General features: G+C 36.0%; 1 protein-coding gene across 1 annotated transcript in view; it reads left to right on the plus strand.

Moving 5' to 3' along the window:
• Window positions 1–10,000: 10,000 nt before the first annotated feature.
• The window catches only part of LOC124360965, a 49,330-nt gene continuing 38,606 nt past the window's right edge, over window positions 10,001–20,724 (plus strand). The window contains exons 1-7 of the mRNA XM_046815000.1: window positions 10,001–10,082; window positions 10,127–10,455; window positions 10,956–11,231; window positions 12,351–12,659; window positions 15,126–15,234; window positions 16,055–16,340; window positions 20,066–20,091. Coding sequence (XP_046670956.1) covers window positions 10,001–10,082; window positions 10,127–10,455; window positions 10,956–11,231; window positions 12,351–12,659; window positions 15,126–15,234; window positions 16,055–16,340; window positions 20,066–20,091 — 1,417 coding nt within the window. The remainder of the gene's footprint in view (window positions 10,083–10,126; window positions 10,456–10,955; window positions 11,232–12,350; window positions 12,660–15,125; window positions 15,235–16,054; window positions 16,341–20,065; window positions 20,092–20,724) is intronic.

Raw genomic sequence — 20,724 nt, forward strand, 5'->3', positions numbered from 1 at the left:
AAACATCTATTGAATTGGAAATACTTCGTTTAAAGTTTGTTTTTTTGAAGTACAAAATATATATTCTATATATATATATATATATATATATATATATATATATATATATATATATATCCGAGGCCGCTACTTTCAAATGTGTCTATTTTGTCTGTTTACATTTATTACTTGCCTATAGTATTTACGGTGTAAAAGTAGTTTGCCTTTTTGCTCGATGAATAATATATACAGCACATATGAAGTTCTCAGAACCCTATTCGACCAAAAAACATCTACTTTCAGTCATTATAGTTGATGCTATGGTCAATGACATAGGTTCAGCACTTCTGCACGGAAGACTTGTACAGTATGCTAATGACACGATTTTCTGTTTCACTAGCAAATCAAAATTGATTCTGGAACAGCAGAGTTTTGTTGAGGTCAAAAATTGCGTCCAACGTTTGAACAGCCTCAATCTGCAAAATCCATTCTAAATTTTGCTTTGCGATAAGTGGACAGGCATGACGAGCCAGATGTTATGTTCGCTGACACAATGCTGGGAGAAGTCTACTGCTCGAAATTCCCGGTAATATACCTAGATCGAGAGTTGGCTTGGAATAATCACATCGATCACGTTTTCTTCAGATTGGCCTCAGGCATTTATGTTTTGAGGTCTCTAGCCGAATACTGCTTTAGTCAGATTCCGATGATGGCGTATTATGGCTTGATTTACTCACATCTCACTTACAGTCTGGTGTTGTGAGGAGCTTGTGCAATCAATTCCTGAGAGTGTTCAAGTACAAAAACAGGCGATCCGCATTATCGCTCAGTTGAAATATAGAGAGTCGTGGAAGGAAGCCTTAAAACTTTGCCTGTGTTGACGCTGCCCAGTCTCTACATCTTGGAAACAACTCTGTTTTGTATGTCTAAATATGCCATGACGAATGTCCGAGACATTCAAGAGTATGAGACTAGAGGCAGGGATAACTAACGAACTGGTAAACACAGAACGGTGGTTTATGAACACTTACCACAATCAATAAAAAAACGCTCCAAAGCCCAATGTACTAAAAACTAGTTTGAAACGCTTTTTAGTGTGACAAAACTTTTATAATTTAGACGAGTTTTAAGCATATGATTGGGAGACCATCAATTAATAAGGCTGACTGAATCCGTCACCGGAAGTGGGAATTATTGGCGAATGCATGAATGTATGTATGTCAATTTGCAAATTGTATGTTTGAGTGAGATCTATTGTGGGGTGTATGAAAAAAACTTTAGATAGTAAAAGTTGACTTTTATAATGCGTTATAGAATGTGGCAATACAAATCTGATTTGATTTGATATAAGGGCAATTAGGACTAAACGAAGAAGCCTAGTTAGGACAAAAAGCATATCTGAGTTTACAGTACAGCAGTGTTTAAACTGTTTGAATCCGTCACCTGTGGTTAAAGTTTAGACACTACTGATTAACTGTGTTCCTAATATTTTCTTGAAGTAAAACGTTTATTTTTATAATAAATATCCTATTTTTCTTGTACGAATGAACTCAGCTACAGAAAAGGTTGAAATAAGAAGAACTGTTTACTTTTAAGACTCTAAAATAAAAATAAATCTTTCTGCCTCTTCCGTGAACTTCAGCCGTTTAGTTTCAGTTAAAGAAGGAATTATTTTTCTTCAATAATATATTATTTTTCCGAATTAAAAAGTATATCGATACAGTTTTTAATTGTTTTTATAAGAATTCGTACTTCACCGAATATTTGAAAAGTAGCCAAATTGGTAAAATCCCCTTACGAATTCAGCTCTTAGCAACACATTTAGAGCCTAATTTTTATTTATAAGAAGACAACATAAATGTTAATTTGACAGAAGTGTAATTCTTCTTAATAATGTTTAACAAAAACAAGTGTCCTCACTCTTCTTGCACGATCGTGTCAGAGCAACTGCCTCACTCACTACTTGCGGAGAACTAGTTATAAACCGCAAAATCTATGTTCGTCAAAGTTACGAAATAGAGGAGTAATAATTTCAAAACATTTCTATGAATGAGCACTTCTTGATATTTGCTCATTTTGCCCAGTTTCTTTACTGGGTATGCCTTAGTATAATCACTTATTTTAACGACAACCTAATATCTAGACACGGTTGTCGCTCTTGTTTAACCTTTGAGCATTTTACCGTTAGTTACTTGATTTGTCGTGAGGAAAAGGTATTATACGCACTTTGGTTATTGATTTGTATGTGATTACAGTTAACTTCGAATGTATTCAATTCTCAGGCTACTTAAACAGATTTTACAAATGAAAAAATTTAAAACACAAGATGCTAAATCAGCTAATCTGTAGAGACGAAAGGTAGCGGGTTTGTCAATACATACTTCGCAGTGATTTCGCTGGCGACAAACCATACTATGATAAACATTTTGAGAATATTCAGATCATTTGTGTAGGATTTTGAAAATTGATTATATATCTGTGTCTTGATTTTTACTAGAGTGTGATCTTCAATTTTTGGTTCCTAACTGTAACCAGATGGTAAGTTGATCTTAGAGTGATATTTTGTACGGAAGAGGTTTTTAAAATACAATACGCCACATGTTTTATAAAAAATTAAATATTATATTTTTTGAAAAAAGGAAAGGTATCTGGCCTCTGGTATTTGTAAAGAGATCAGATTTAGTTCTTTGTTGGGGTTGCAGCATTTTCTTTGATGCCTTTTCCACATACTCATATTTAAAACAGTTTTATATCCGTGATTAAAGCTTTTAATCACAATTTCTGCTTGTTTTAGTACACTTTTTGGAATAATCATTTCACATACAGAGGATGGCAACAGCGGCACTGAAGATTCTACTAGTACAGCCTAATAGTCATAGCAAATTCTTTTCAATTACTTTCTTTGTAAATATTGATTTGCATTACAATAGTAACAGATATCAGAGGAAACTCCATGAGGGTGCAGGGCTGGGATTAATTCAATAGTTAATTCATTCAAAATTAACTGTGAATGAATATCACTTATATAAACAAAACCTACAAAGTAGACAAAAATAGCAATGTTGCACATTTTATTTTAACAACATGAACGAGTTAATCCCACCGTTGCGCAATGTTCACTGGCATGTATGTATAAACACAAGCGCCGCGGTGCCGCCTCACCCTCCCCCCCCCCCCCCAACGTAGGAATCGTATGATGAACCGGTCATGTTGTTTCAAGCTTATCTCCTTGATATATATATAGTATACACTTTACGAATTTTGTATTTCAAAGGACTAGACTGAGAAGAGATACTAACATGGACGAGTGCAGTATCTTGGCAGGAAGCACTTCAGACAACTGCATCAGAGATCGACAAAAACCGAACCAAACCTGGCTCTACATTAGTGTAGCGATAGGTAAGTAGTGATTGATCATTCTTTTGAAAATTAATTTAGTCTTAAACATGTTCCATTAAAGTTTACTTTCAGTGAGTATTTCAAATATTTTGTGCAGTTAATATATTCCGAATAGAGTAAAATTGGACCAATAACAACATAACGTCTTTGAGTCTAAGTCATATATTTTAATAGAATTTTCGTGAATTTTGTCGATTGCTATCTGACCAACATCTTAAGACGATGAAATTCAAAGACTATTTGTATGCACATCCTGTCAGCCAGAGTAAAATACCAAATGACGCTTACAATAGCCAAGAAATACTTTGTATGCACCTTCTGTCAGCCATAGACAACGATAAACGATACTCACAATAACCAACTTATATTTTATTTGCACATATTACTAGTCATAGACATCGTCAAACAATGCTCATAATAGCTTATAAATATTGTTTGTGCACATCCTGTCATCCATAGACATCGCCAAACAATGCTCACAATAGCTCATAGATATTGTTTGTGTACATCCTGTCATCCATAGACATCGCCAAACAATGCTCACAATAGCTCGTAGATATTGTTTGTGCACATCCTGCCATCCATAGATATCTCCAAATGATGCTCACGATAGCCAAGCAGTATTTCGTATGCACCTCCTGCCATCAATATACATCGCCAAACAATGATTACAATAGCTAATATTTTTGTGCACATCCTGTCAGGCATAGACATCGACAAACGATACTCACAATAGCCAACTAATATTTTGTTTGCACGCATTGTCAGTCATAGACATCGCCAAACGATGCTCACAATAGCTAATAAATATTTTTGTACACATCCTGCCATCAATATACATCGCCAAACAATGCTCACAATAGCTCATAGATATAGTTTGTGCACATCCTGCCATCCATAGATATCTCCAAATGATGCTCACAAAAGCCAAGAAATATTTTATATGTACCCTCCTGTCATCAACAGACATCGCCAAACAATGATCACAATATAGCTAATACATATTTTTGTGCACATCCTGTTATCCATAGACATCGCCAAACAATGCTCACAATAGCTAATAAATATTTTTGTACACATCCTGTCATCCATGACATCGCTAAATGATGCTCACAAAAACCAATAAATATTTTATATGTACCCTCCTGTCATCAATAGACATCGCCAAACAATGATCACAATATAGTTAATACATATTTTTGTGCACATCCTGTTATCCATAGACATCGCCAAACAATGCTCACAATAGCTAATAAATATTTTTGTACACATCCTGTCATCCATGACATCGCTAAATGATGCTCACAATAGCCAAGAAATATTTTAAAATGCTCCTCCTGTCAGCCATAGACATCGCCAGTGTTCAGAATACTATAGTAATATTTTGTATGCACATCCTGTCAGCGATCGACTTTGCCATACGAAGCGCGAACAAAAAGACCAAGCAATATCATCTTCTCAACTTTCACAAGACTAGGCAAATATTGTGCGTTGAATTAAACGTAATTTTATCATTTACAATAGCTATGGTGTTGTTAACGAGGTGTTGTTATATATTCAACTAGCTGTTTCCCGCGGCTTCGCACGCGTCTCTTAAGCTTTGCCCGTATATTTCTTTGCCTTCAAATAGTGTTTGGATATTTTAATATAAGTAACTACTGTGTTGTAATTGCAGTTTATAATGTGCAGGCGCTTTGATAACTTTTATATCTTGCAGTACATCCTGGTGGTTAGTTACATCAATGGGCATTGCGTATAAACCTTCTACATAGAAAAATACAAATTTTCATAGTGATCGGTCCAATAGTTTCTGAGTCTATAAAGGACAAACACACAAACATTCATTTTTATATATTATGATTGCAGAAACAGTTTAAACAAAATTTGTCGTTTCTCTTAAGCTTACTCTATGCTTTAAAACTATAAGTGTAAAGAAATTTATATATAAATATATTTTTTGTCGCATTATATATGTTTACAAAGAACAGCTGATTAAAAATTTGAAAAGACTCTTTCACTTAATAACATATGTTTGCTGCAATGCATTTCTTACGGGTATTTCTGTAACCAGTGGGGCGGAATCCTGAATCGGGAAAGGGATAAAAAGTATCCTATAACCTTCTACAGATCAAGACGAACAAATTAAAAAAAAAATTAGGCGAATCCGTCCAGCCGTTTGTGAGTGATGCTGTTACACACGAACAGTTTTCATTTATATATATATAGATAGAAGTTAACGTTCTTAGCTGTTGTTCTCGTTCACAATTCATAATAAAATATACTCCTGTAACGCCTTTCCTGGAAATAGTTATCTGGGAAAGAAATCTCTTTGGAGCTTTAACGTTTAACTCTTACAGGCAATATTTATTAATGCACGTATATATACATTACTTTTTTAAATTTTGAAACAATTTTTTTCAAAAACAATGGTTTTATTATAATAAGTCACAAATAAATATTTACTTTCAGTGCATATTACAAAATAAGAATCCTTACGATGTAAGTACATACATTTTGAAGTAGTTAAACGCCATGAAAATTGTATACGGTGACCTGGAGTTTTATAATCATTGTTATTATCTCTTTATTTTCATATAGAATTAGCTCCTAAAATACAATAGCACTGTTTTGCAGCTTCTTTTACTAATCCAATGTTTTTATATGAGACTAGCACATTACTCACGGCTAAGTAAGCAATTTTCAAGATTTAAGTTCATAGCCTTATTAGTGATAACACTTATCATGTATTATTTCCTGTAATCTTTTTCAAACGAACGTAGACATATTATGCGGCACACGTTATTTAAGATGTTGCTCGTGGTTAAAAAAACGGTTTTAATAATATACGACCATTTCTGATTGAATGAATTTTAAGCCACATTTTAATTTTATTTTCTTGCTCTGATCAATAAAATATATAAATATTTAGTTTCATATAGAAGACCTACCCCAGTGCAAGATATTTCCGGTTCCATAGTTGAGTTTTCCTTGTTGTCTGAACTACCCCGACGCCAGCACGGTTGCCTCCAAGTTGTATTATACCCTAGTAACAGTTTGCTAGAGTTTACGTATCTGTATTGTTACAGTGAATCAATTGTTAATAATTGGCGTATTAGCTAGAGCCTGATCCTCTCCAGTGTTGTTGAAGTAACAAATGAACTACTCCGACGCCAGCACGGTTGCCTCCAAGTTGTATTACACCCTAGTAACAGCTTACTAGAGTTTACGTATCTGTATTGTTACAATGAATCAGATTTTCCTAATTGGTGGGTTAGCTGGAGCCTGATCCTCTCCAGTGTTGTTGAAGTAACAAATGAACTACTCCGACGCCAGCACGGTTGCGTTCATTTTGTATTATACCCGAGTAATAGCTTGCTAGAGTTTACGTATCTGTATTGTTACAGTGAATCAGATGTTCCTAATTGGCGGGTTAGCTGGAGCCTGGTCCTCTCCAGTGTTGATGAAGTTGCAACTGAACTACTCCGACGCCAGCACGGTTGCCTCCAAGTTGTATTACACCCTAGTAACAGCTTGCTAGAGTTTACGTATCTGTATTGTTACAGTGAATCAGATGTTCCTAATTGGCGGGTTAGTTGGAGCCTGGTCCTCTCCAGTGTTGATGAAGTTGCAACTGAACTACTCCGACGCCAGCACGGTTGCCTCCAAGTTGTATTACACCCTAGTAACAGCTTGCTAGAGTTTACGTATCTGTATTGTTACAATGAATCAGATGTACTTAATTGGTGGCTTAGCTGGAGCCTGATCCTCTCCAGTGTTGTTGAAGTAACAAATGAACTACTCCGACGCCAGCACGGTTGTGTTCATGTTGTATTATACCCGAGTAATAGCTTGCTAGATTTTACGTATCTGTATTGTTACAGTGAATCAGATGTTCCTAATTGGCGGGTTAGCTGGAGCCTGGTCCTCTCCAGTGTTAATGAAGTTACAACTGAACTACTCCGACGCCAGCACGGTTGCCTCCAAGTTGTATTACACCCTAGTAACAGCTTGCTAGAGTTTACGTATCTGTATTGTTACAATGAATCAGATTTTCCTAATTGGTGGGTTAGCTGGAGCCTGATCCTCTCCAGTGTTGTTGAAGTAACAAATGAACTACTCCGACGCCAGCACGGTTGCGTTCATTTTGTATTATACCCGAGTAATAGCTTGCTAGAGTTTACGTATCTGTATTGTTACAGTGAATCAGATGTTCCTAATTGGCGGGTTAGCTGGAGCCTGGTCCTCTCCAGTGTTGATGAAGTTGCAACTGAACTACTCCGACGCCAGCACGGTTGCCTCCAAGTTGTATTACACCCTAGTAACAGCTTGCTAGAGTTTACGTATCTGTATTGTTACAGTGAATCAGATGTTCCTAATTGGCGGGTTAGTTGGAGCCTGGTCCTCTCCAGTGTTGATGAAGTTGCAACTGAACTACTCCGACGCCAGCACGGTTGCCTCCAAGTTGTATTACACCCTAGTAACAGCTTGCTAGAGTTTACGTATCTGTATTGTTACAATGAATCAGATGTACTTAATTGGTGGGTTAGCTGGAGCCTGATCCTCTCCAGTGTTGTTGAAGTAACAAATGAACTACTCCGACGCCAGCACGGTTGCGTTCATTTTGTATTATACCCGAGTAATAGCTTGCTAGAGTTTACGTATCTGTATTGTTACAGTGAATCAGATGTTCTTAATTGGCGGGTTAGCTGGAGCCTGGTCCTCTCCAGTGTTGATGAAGTTGCAACTGAACTACTCCGACGCCAGCACGGTTGCCTCCAAGTTGTATTACACCCTAGTAACAGCTTGCTAGAGTTTACGTATCTGTATTGTTACAATGAATCAGATGTACTTAATTGGTGGCTTAGCTGGAGCCTGATCCTCTCCAGTGTTGTTGAAGTTACAAATGAACTACTCCGACGCCAGCACGGTTGCCTCCAAGTTGTATTATACCCTAGTAACAGTTTGCTAGAGTTTACGTATCTGTATTGTTACAGTGAATCAGATGTTCCTAATTGGTGGGTTAGCCGGAGCCTGATCCTCTCCAGTGTTGTTGAAGTAACAAATGAACTACTCCGACGCCAGCACGGTTGTGTTCATGTTGTATTATACCCGAGTAATAGCTTGCTAGATTTTACGTATCTGTATTGTTACAGTGAATCAGATGTTCCTAATTGGTGGGTTAGCTGGAGCCTGATCCTCTCCAGTGTTGTTGAAGTTACAAATGAACTACTCCGACGCCAGCACGGTTGCCTCCAAGTTGTATTATACCCTAGTAACAGCTTGCTAGAGTTTACGTATCTGTATTGTTACAGTGAATCAGATGTTCCTAATTGGTGGGTTAGCTGGAGCCTGATCCTCTCCAGTGTTGTTGAAGTAACAAATGAACTACTCCGACGCCAGCACGGTTGCCTTCATGTTGTATTATACCCGAGTAATAGCTTGCTAGAGTTTACGTATCTGTATTGTTACAGTGAATCAGATGTTCCTAATTGGCGGGTTAGCTGGAGCCTGGTCCTCTCCAGTGTTGATGAAGTTACAACTGAACTACTCCGACGCCAGCACGGTTGCCTCCAAGTTGTATTACACCCTAGTAACAGCTTGCTAGAGTTTACGTATCTGTATTGTTACAATGAATCAGATGTACTTAATTGGTGGCTTAGCTGGAGCCTGATCCTCTCCAGTGTTGTTGAAGTTACAAATGAACTACTCCGACGCCAGCACGGTTGCCTCCAAGTTGTATTATACCCTAGTAACAGTTTGCTAGAGTTTACGTATCTGTATTGTTACAGTGAATCAGATGTTCCTAATTGGTGGATTAGCCGGAGCCTGATCCTCTCCAGTGTTGTTGAAGTAACAAATGAACTACTCCGACGCCAGCACGGTTGTGTTCATGTTGTATTATACCCGAGTAATAGCTTGCTAGATTTTACGTATCTGTACTGTTACAGTGAATCAGATGTTCCTAATTGGCGGGTTAGTTGGAGCCTGGTCCTCTCCAGTGTTAATGAAGTTACAACTGAACTACTCCGACGCCAGCACGGTTGCGTTCATTTTGTATTATACCCGAGTAATAGCTTGCTAGATTTTACGTATCTGTACTGTTACAGTGGAATCAGATGTTCCTAATTGGCGGGTTAGTTGGAGCCTGGTCCTCTCCAGTGTTAATGAAGTTACAACTGAACTACTCCGACGCCAGCACGGTTGTGTTCATTTTGTATTATACCCGAGTAATAGCTTGCTAGATTTTACGTATCTGTACTGTTACAGTGAATCAGATGTTCCTAATTGGCGGGTTAGTTGGAGCCTGGTCCTCTCCAGTGTTAATGAAGTTACAATTGAACTACTCCGACGCCAGCACGGTTGCGTTCATGTTGTATTATACCCGAGTAATAGCTTGCTAGAGTTTACGTATCTGTATTGTTACAGTGAATCAGATGTTCCTAATTGGTGGGTTAGCTGGAGCCTGGTCCTCTCCAGTGTTGATGAAGTTGCAACTGAACTACTCCGACGCCAGCACGGTTGCGTTCATGTTGTATTATACCCGAGTAAGAGCTTGCTAGAGTTTACGTATCTGTATTGTTACAGTGAATCAATTGTTCCTAATTGGCGTATTAGCTGGAGCATGGTCCTCTCCAGTGTTGATGAAGTTGCAACTGAACTACTCCGACGCCAGCACGGTTGCGTTCATGTTGTATTATACCCGAGTGAGTAAGAGCTTGCTAGAGTTTACGTATCTGTATTGTTACAGTGAATCAGATGTTCCTAATTGGCGGGTTAGCTGGAGCCTGGTCCTCTCCAGTGTTGATGAAGTTACAACTGAACTACTCCGACGCCAGCACGGTTGCCTCCATGTTGCCTCTGGGTATTATGGCGGGTCCAGTAGTGTCAGCGTCTCTGATGAACATTCTGGGCCGCAAGTACACTCTGGGTATCGGTATGACCATCATGACAGCATCCTGTTTGGTCCTGCTGGTGGGGCGGGACGTCATTCTCCTCTCCGTAGGCAGATTCCTGGCCGGGATGACCGTTGGTATAGCCCATTGTTCAATACCCACGTACATTGCAGAAATTTCAGAGGTGTGTTATATTTAATCTCGCATATACATATAAACTAGGGCTGTAATTTTTTAAATTAATCATTATTAAGCCCATGTAATCTGCACCAGTAGTTGGTGGTGGTTGAGAAAGAAGTCTTCGTGATCACCGAGTGCTTCACCTTCATGATTAGAACGTTGGTTGACGTAGATGAGCACAAAATCGGGGGTTACTTACCCTACTGATCACAAAGCTCTATGGTATATTTCGCCCTTTTATAGATTATTAATAAAGAATTAAATTGGTGTATTTATGTCGCCTATTAGTCTTTGTGTAACAAAATGGACACTTTTCTTTAAGAATTATTGGTTGATTTATTTACGGAAATTGTACTTTTAAGTTTTTCCGTACGTCAGAACTAACTTATGAGAAGTGTATTATAACATCACAGCAACATAAATAAATACGAATTTCAAGATGAACACAATTTTAGCTACACATCTCTATGTTTTGTAATGTAAGTACTATGATGCATGTTTCAGGACTCTACAAGGGGATATCTCAACACAATGAGTTTCGGGTTCAGCTGCTGCGGCAGTTTCCTGATGTACTGTGTAGGACCTTTTCTCTCCTACGCAACTCTCCACTACATCATGATTGCAGTCTGCGTTTGTTTCTTCCTGTTGTTCCCTCTGCTTCCGGAGTCACCGTACTTTCTGATCTTGAGAAAACAAGATGATCGTGCCAGAAACACTCTTATTTGGCTAAGAGGAGCCGAGTCCGGTTACTGCGTAGAACATGAACTGGTAAAAATCCAGGTAATTATCTTACAGTTCAAATATATGAACTTCCCGGCTAGTTATAGACGTTGAAAAAGTTGTTCAGGGCTGTGTGTGATCAGGAACGCAGCACAATACAACTGTAAATGATAAGTCGAGTTCAGGTTTGATAGCCGCACATCGGAAGCGCAACAGCCGAACATACTGGGCGAGATAAGGGCGACACATTTAATTCAAGCAATTACACACCTATTTCAATATTTCCAGTTTACATTAACTTTTATGTGGAAACATTATTTCTGGAAATATTTACGCAATCTTTTGTCAAGAACAGTTTTTATTTAGATCCACAATAAATACAGTTACGTAACTTATGGATCCTGTTGTCGGTAGACTATAGATAGAAGAGACAATTTGGTGGAATATTTCCTGATTTGTTTAAAGTTTTTCACTTTGTGCATTATAAAACACTGCAGCGCAAGTTTCCTATCAAATGAAATCATAATAATAAAGACAGACTTGTTGATGATTCACTTCCACCTCCAACAGAGAACCTCATGAAATCAATACAGTAAAATCCATAAAAATGTAAAATATGTAACTGAACATTTCTAGCCCCTAAACCTTTGTATTTTATGAACAGCATTATGTTATAGAAATGCATTAATATATTTGTAGGTTTATTTTAAACAACTAATTACATGTTTGTGATTAAAAAATGCAATGATAAATTAATTTTTAAATCAGAAAAGAAATAGAAATTAAACTAAATCCTGAAGTAATGGTGCAAAACGTACTGCGCTTTATGTAGTATACTACTCCTTAGAGTAAGAATAGACAAAGTAAAACTTAGACTAATATTGTCTTCTAAGAAATAACCTTCAATTTTCATGCATTTCCGTTATTATTTTACCAAAACATTCAGAATTTACTGCTCTTTTAATGGATTCCGAAACCTTATTTTCACTTAGGTGAATGATAAGGAACCTTTTCCCTGGTAGGCCACAAATTGGATCCTGCTCAGAAGTACTAAGTGACGCTCTAGCCATGCACAAACACGTCACAATATATCGATAATCAGCGTATTTATTTAAGATGAATAAAAAAACTGTTTGTCCTATAGGGGCAAACATCATTTATAAATGATACATGTTCCAGACATCAATCGAGATCAGCCAAAACGAAACAAACAGCATCGGACAACTGTTCTCGTCCAGAGGTAACAGACGCGCTCTAACTATCTGCTGTTTACTGATGGTGTTACAACAGTTGTCTGGGATCGGCATGGTGCTGTACTACATGCAGCTGATATTCCACAAGACCCGCACAGACTACCACAGCAGCACTTGCTCGATCATCATCGGAGTCATCAAGACTGCCTCAGCCTTCATCAGTCCTGTGGCCGTCAAAACATATGGCTATAAGAAACCTATGATTGTCTCTACATTCGGGATGAGCTTGGGAATGGTAATTATAGATGTTATAGATACTATCCTACCACTGTATGTGTGTTGGCTATTACCTTTCAGGTGAACTAACGTTAACATCAGACCACTCACTACCAGTACTTACCGTGCTGGTCCTTGTATCTCTGTTTATTTGTTAACATCATCACTGAAATACCAATACGATGTAAAATAAATTTGTTTCGTATTGCTCATTATGAATGACAGTGGGATAGGCATCATTTGATGTAAGATGATATTAACGTAATATGAATTTTAATCAAACGCCCATTTTAAAATGTTATTGTTTGAAATTTTGTTGAACTTGAATGTCCAAGATTTGTTAAGACGGTCAGGTTAAATAACTACTTTGACGTTGGGCTGTCATCTTAAATGGTAGTCACGGCTAAATGTTGAAAATGTCTCTCAACTTGTATAATCTCATCATTTAACATATTATTGGGTCAAAAAAGTACATTTAAATGTTATAAAGCGCTGATATATACAATTTATTGTGGGCAGAGTAATTTTTATAACATTAATTAATTTCCTGGAAACTTTTTAATCACTAAATTTTAACCATATAAATACACTCAAGGTTGCTATGGATATGAAATGTCGAGATCGTGTTATATGGCAGATGGAGATTCCAACCATTGACACCTAAATATAATTATTGTAATTGTGACTATTTATCATTTTTATGGAAAATTTAAATTCGTAATTGAATAACAACATTCTCATGATTTTACACATAATACTGCTAGAAAAGATTTTATTCAATACCCTTCATTTATTCATTTAATCATAAATAATTTATTTTTCAACTTATTGCCTAATATTTTCTCAATAACATAATAGTTGAAATTAGTACAGGTTGGTTTATAATCAAGCTTTCTTTTTGTAAACGATTTATGCGCATTAAAACCTGTAATCTCACTTTGTTAGACAAACGTTTTTCATTCTTAATATTTTGGAACAACGCTACACCGGCCAACTCACAATTCCTTATTCTCAAATTTCCAATTCCAATTTATAAGCGTATTTTTATTTCTACTCAAATTTTAAAGTATATAAAAATGCTAGTTACAATCACCTTTGAAATTTAGAGTAGGTTCTAGAGTTCCTACATCTTCTTGACAAAAATACGTAATTTCCTTAATTTTAAATCCTTAAAACACTTAGGACGATTATTAATTGGTATACAAATTATAAACGTGGTAACTGTCTAAACTATTAGAAATATTTTTACGTATTTGCCTAATTTTAGCACAGGTTTCAAATATTTTAAGAAGGCAACCAAGTTTCAGAATTGAAATAATATCCCATTGTAAATGTTATGACTACCATAGTTTTAAACTATGACACCCATAAACGCATCTCGCATAAACTCATGCATTTTGCTTTGTCTAAATATCAATAATTATGATGTTTTACGTTTCATCATTCTGCACGTTACTTTCAAGCAATTTCGACCCATCAAAATATATTTATTCCACTTCCAATTTATAAGCGTATTTTTATTTCTACTCAAATTTTAAAGTATATATGCTAGTTACAATCATCTTTGAAATTTAGAGTAGGTTCTAGAGTTCCTACATCTTCTTGACAAAAATACGTAATTTCCTTAATTTTAAATCCTTAAAACACTTAGGACGATTATTAATTGGTATAACAATTATAAACGTGGAAATTTTCTAAATTATTAGAAATATTTTTACGTATTTGCCTAATTTTAGCACAGGTTTCAAATATTTTAAAAAGGCAACCAAGTTTCAGAATTTAAGTAATATCCCATTGTAAATGTTATGACTACCATAGTTTTAAACTATGACACCCATAAACGCATCTCGCATAAACTCATGCATTTTGCTTTGTCTAAATATCAATAATTATGATGTTTTACGTTTCATCATTCTGCACGTTACTTTCAAACAATTTCGACCCATCGCAATATATTTATCGTTAAAAAACGCCAGTTCTAAGTTCTGTTAAGGGAAATTGACATTTCATGAAAGGGAGACAGTAATGCTTCATCATAGCTTATAATTGCTATATCATTATAGGGTAAAATACTATAATATTTTCCCAGAATAAAACGTGCGTTCCAAAATATGAATGAAAATCACTCTTCCCAATAGTTTAGGTATAGAACTAATATGTATAAAAAAGAGGGAAAATGTTTGGTATTAAACAGAACATTGTAAAGATATAAAATCTAAATATGCTTAGTTTAAAAGAAAGTTTCAATTGACCATGAATAATATTACTGTGAAATACCTAATATTAAATTCATAAATCATTGAGATTTGCAATATAATTTACAAATTAATGTGTTTTGGGGTTAATTTCATGCGAGGCCCAACTTTCCCAATTGTAGGCAGAAATTCCTATTAATTTTTATATTTAACACATAATGGATTATAAAAATTAGTTTTATCTTTCACTTAAATTTGAACCAATGTATTGACAATGTGTATTGTTTCAGGCTGGCCTAGGTATATTTTTCCTGTTTAAAAATGGCCATTTTGACTTAGATTCAATCAAATGGTTGCCACTTCTTAGTGTCGTCGTCTATATCGTTTTCTATAGCACAGGTAAGTAATATGATAGCTTTACAAATATCATAGATGTAGTGGGAAATGTTTATTCAATATGGATGTTGAATTACACTCCAGTGCACCTTCCTCTCAGTGCAACTACTGGAAGATCTAGATTATCTTCACCTCTAAGATTACACTATGCTTTGTGGTATAGGCGTCTCTGATGTTGAAACAATATCAAGATTTCATTTTGGGCTTTTTTTTCGACGAAAATTTTGGAATTTCTTCATACAAACATGATTCCGGATTCCAGGAGGAAGGCTGCTCTAAGAGAAAGGTGAACTGGAGGTCAATATTCACATTTACAAGTAGAATAAAGTATATTAATATGAAAAAAAAATTATTGTGAAAATCAAACAGTAGTTATTGTTTTTAACAACAACAACTCTCCGATAGTTTCCGATAATGCCAGTATGTCCGCACAAGATAACTTTCTGACTGGATCACATGGATAGTTAAATCTGCAGTGAAAATTTACCTCTACATCGGAGTTGAAAATGGATCTTAGTCGCTCGATAATAGAGTTTTTATTTATGTGCTTGGTTTTGCAGGCCAAAGAGAACTCGAGTTTTGTCCATTTGTGTAAAGGATGTGTTTGAAGGAATATTGAAATAAACCAATATATTGTAAAATCTAGTGTTTTTATATTTATAATTCGCCACTACGGAGTATTCTGTGCCGAAGAGTTTAGAGTTCTTTCTTTGTGTGTACCTGTCTGTACGCACAATAACTCTCGATAGAGTTAACGTATGCGTTAACCCTTTAACTTAACGTTTCGCTTCATAGGGTTAATGTTTGATGTTGTTTTTTCCAGGATTCGCGAATATCCCGTGGGCATTGACAGGAGAGTATTTCCCCAGCACCCTGAAACCTCTCGCATCGGCAGTCGTAGGTACAACATCTGGCTTCACAACATTCCTCTTCATTCGGATGTTCGCGGTCTTCATGTTTTATATCGGACTAGACTACCTGTTCCTGTCATGCGCTTTCTTCTGCTGTGTCAGTGGCGTGTTCATACTGTTTGCCGTTATGGACACCAGTGGGATGTCCTTTGTGGAGATCCAGAAGATGCTGAATGGACACAGGCTTTGTCAATCAGTGTAAGATTGAACAGTAGGGGTATCCTATATTATTTAAAGATGATATTCATCTGATTTTGTACAGCCCAAAAGTTCAATTAATATGAAAGATAAAGAGGTATATATTATAAGCTAATTTAGCTAGCTAATAAGCTATATAATAATAATAAGTTGCCTTCAAAAGAATATCTTATTTACGAGGTCTTATATAAACCACACATTTTATTAATCTTAATAAACTAATAATCTTAATTAATAGATTACCAGTAAAAATACTGCTAAATTATGGTTTGTTTGTAGTACTAAAGTACTTAGGTCCTTTTAATTATTTTATTTTAACTTACTGTACGCCACACAAATAAAATTCAAACCTCTCATGAGTTTGTATAACTCACTTTAAAGTGTCTCGTGTTTCGTATTTTATAAAGTTTATTTGCACTAAATATTTTTGAAATATTTCTAACTCACTCTTTGCTTGGATAATTGAAGTTTTACTTAACTTTAAACTGTTATACATATTCTCCTTCGTTTTTGTGATGCATTAATAATTGCTGGAATTTTGCGATGTTAATTTATACATTTATACAAGTGACATTTTGCTAACTTATTGACGGTTTAGATAGTTCATATTCAATAATCTACTATATTATTGAACTTTTACCACAAAGTTTTTCGATGGTCTCTTTATACACATGTCTCTGAAATACTTACGCTAAAATAGCTGCTTCACCTAAAAAACTTGTAATTGTTGGTCCTCACTGATATAGACAACTAACCGCTGGGAATCTCCAGACATGAATTCACGTCATGAATTAAACAAAGCACGCCTGCATACGAGTACTATTAAACATCGCCTTGTTTAGTAGCATACTGTTAGTTAAAATAAATCACATTATTGTATATCCTGATTTTAAATAGTGTGGTTTGTATCTAGTTAAGACTCATTTTTTATACAGTATTTTCGTATTAAGGTTCGCTCTCTTAGAGAAAAGCTTTAGTTCAGGAATTTGCAGAATTTTTACGCTAATCTTACAAACGTAATTACGAGTACGAAAATATGTTCCACCGCCCTCATTTATTTCTTTTTTAATTATGACAATTAAGTATAATCCTGTAAGTATTATACTATTTGTAAATGTATTCAGTGGCGTAGCTACCTTGGGTGGCACCCTGTTTGGAAGTTGGTGGTGTTATCACATCGAAAGTAAAAAGCAATACATATTATAATATGATAAAGGTCATGAATATAATATTTTTTTCCTTTTTATTATCTATCACTGTAGAATAATACACGTTTAAAAATTCCCGCCAACCAAACACAACACATTTCACGGACCAAATAAGAAATGTTGCAACTGAAACGTCAAAGACCGCGAGTATGGGGCGGGGAATCCCTCATGACAGCGTCAGGCTCTTTTGCGGAAATCCCCGAATTATACATAGAGCTGAGCTAGGGCTAGTGGAGGAATCCCCGAAAAAGAAATTTTTGTGCTAGCGATTTATTTTTTGTTTGTTTATACATTGCTATTAAAGTTGAGAGACCATGTGGGCGTCACCCCAAAAAAGGTGACACCCGGTGCGGCCCGTCCCCGAAGCCCCCCCTTTACTACGCCACTGAATGTATTATATGTAAATAATATTGTGTTTAGGGTTGTATTGTTTTATTTGATGATTATAAAAGAGAGTTGCATTTTGTAATTTTGAGTTGCCTTTCACCCAGTTTCCGAAAGGACAATTTCAAAATGTAATTTATAAGCAAATTCCATAATAAGTAATTTTCATATTTCCTTTAAACGAGTGTGGAGAAGCCATGTTGTTTCCCCTTGCGCAGACCATATTCTCAAGATAGACTTTAGGTTCTAAATTTTAATCTAGGTAAAACAATAACCCCATCCTTCAATTTTTATACATTTCATGCGAGTTAAATTCGGTTTAATAAATAAGCGTAAATAGTGTAAATGAGTATAACTAAAAGTGTGTAAGGGAAAGAAATTAAGAGAAATAAATATTGATGTAGCAAATTATTTACCAACTTTCCACTGATTCTAGGAGGTCCGTGGTGGATTCTTTTGTTACATTCAAAATATCCTCCGTTTGATTTAAAATATGCCGTTATTATATTCATAATAGGTATATTTACATATAGTATACAATGTTCCTAGATTTAAATAGTAAAGTGAACACATTGTAAATATAAGAGATTTTTTCTCGCCTTTTATAATTTAAGAGATGCTTTTAGTTACTACCTCTTCTTTTAATTTATGTTTTTACTTTCAATTTGCGATAGTTAATTATATGGCTTTATTAGTTTAAAACGATAAACATCACGATGTCATGATGAATTATTGTTCATGTTGAATTATATTTTTAAATAAACTTATTAAAAAAATAAACCTTGGCCAATTATTATTTATTAGCATATTTCAAGGAACACCCATTCCACAGATAAAACAAGAGTGATGTAAATGCTGTTTCATATTTGAAGAACAAGGAAAACATAGTTGGAGTCTTGTTTAGAGAAAACGATAATCTACAAGCATGAATAAGGTTTAATGTAAACAGTGAAAGATGCAGCACAAAAACAAACAATGATAACGTCAGCATAAATTAAAATGAGAAATAACACTAACTATACAGTATATAGCTAAAAATAAATGAATAAGTAACAGCAATACAATGCAGCACAATACATAATTAATTATGATAACATAAATTTTTATATACGACAAATAACACTAACTGATACGAAACTAAGTATTAGTATATCAGTAACAACATAATATGCAGAACAAAACAGCAATTTAAAGTGTCATAAATAACACTAAGTAACAGACAACTAAGAATAAATATGTAACAAAGAAGAATACATAACTCAGTAACAGAAATCAATACATACAAGGAGCGAAGAAATCACCACAGAATAAAAGATGAGGCTTATGATTTAGCTGTTTCACCATTCTCTTGGCACTGAGCAGGGAAGGAGTCGAGAAGTTCACACATTTAGAGATTCTAGCATTCTTAAATCCGTCATAAATACTTAATTCCTTGAAATTTGGTTTGCATTTGACTTATTTTAGTATCCTTTTTCCTTGAAGTTTTCAGTATATCAGAGTTTAATGCACACATTGCACGAGTATCTACAAAATGTGTGTTGGCCCTCTATGTAAGGGTTGGCAAACTGAAGTGGACAAAAAGGGTTGGCTTCCGAAATGATTACTTCGTCAGTTTTGTAATATGCTTCATGAGTTGTGTACGAAACTATTTATATACCATGTATGTTCAACATATAGCATTTTAAAGGAAAAGTAAAGTAAAGATGTCTTATTTTACCAGGTGACGTTAGGACTAAGACTAACCTGGGGACCAACGGCTTTAAAGGTGACTTTCGAACCACCACCAACTGCCGGGCAGGCGGGCTGCTTGCAAGGACAGGATCGCTCAGTGGTCACCCATCCTAGCAGCAGCCACGCTCGACGTTGCTTGATCTGGTGATCTTGCGATGACAGCATTTTGTTTGTTTGTAGTACTACAAATATAATATAAACAGTAGAACTAGAAAATCATGCTGTGGTAAATTTTATATTATACTATATTTATATTATAGTATATTTTATATTTTTAATATACTATAATACATTGCGCCTAAAACGTTAAAAATATTCGTGAAGTTGTTAAACATTAAAATCTGGAAACTAGAGAAAATTTTATCTTCATGTCATACTAATCAAAGATGCCTGATGTTGCAGATGGCGAAAGGCTAGGTTAAGTTCCGGTAGGTGAAATAAGTTCGTATTATTTGAAAGCTTTCTCAGGTATTTGGGATCAGACTCTACAGTTTTATTCTGTTATTGCGAGAGATGTCTCTCTCGTCATATGACGCATCACAGGAGTGCGTTGATTCTCCACACTGATGGCCAGGCATCACAGGAGTGCGTTGATTCTCCACACTGATGGCCAGGCATCACAGGAGTGCGTTGATTCTCCACACTGATGGCCAGGCATCACAGGAGTGCGTTGATTCTCCACACTGATGGCCAGGCATCACAGGAGTGCGTTGATTCTCCACACTGATGGCCGGGCATCACAGGAGTGCGTTGATTCTCCACACTGATGGCCAGGCATCACAGGAGTGCGTTGATTCTCCACACTGATGGCCGGGCATCACAGGAGTGCGTTGATTCTCCACACTGATGGCCGGGTATCACAGGAGTGCGTTGATTCTCCACACTGATGGCCAGGCATCACAGGAGTGCGTTGATTCTCCACACTGATGGCCGGGCATCACAGGAGTGCGTTGATTCTCCACACTGATGGCCGGGCATCACAGGAGTGCGGTGATTCTCCACACTGATGGCCGGGCATCACAGGAGTGCGTTGATTCTCCACACTGATGGCCGGGCATCAC

The sequence above is a fragment of the Homalodisca vitripennis genome, chromosome 4 (genome assembly GCF_021130785.1).
Source record: "Homalodisca vitripennis isolate AUS2020 chromosome 4, UT_GWSS_2.1, whole genome shotgun sequence".
NCBI classification, from domain to species: domain Eukaryota; kingdom Metazoa; phylum Arthropoda; class Insecta; order Hemiptera; family Cicadellidae; genus Homalodisca; species Homalodisca vitripennis.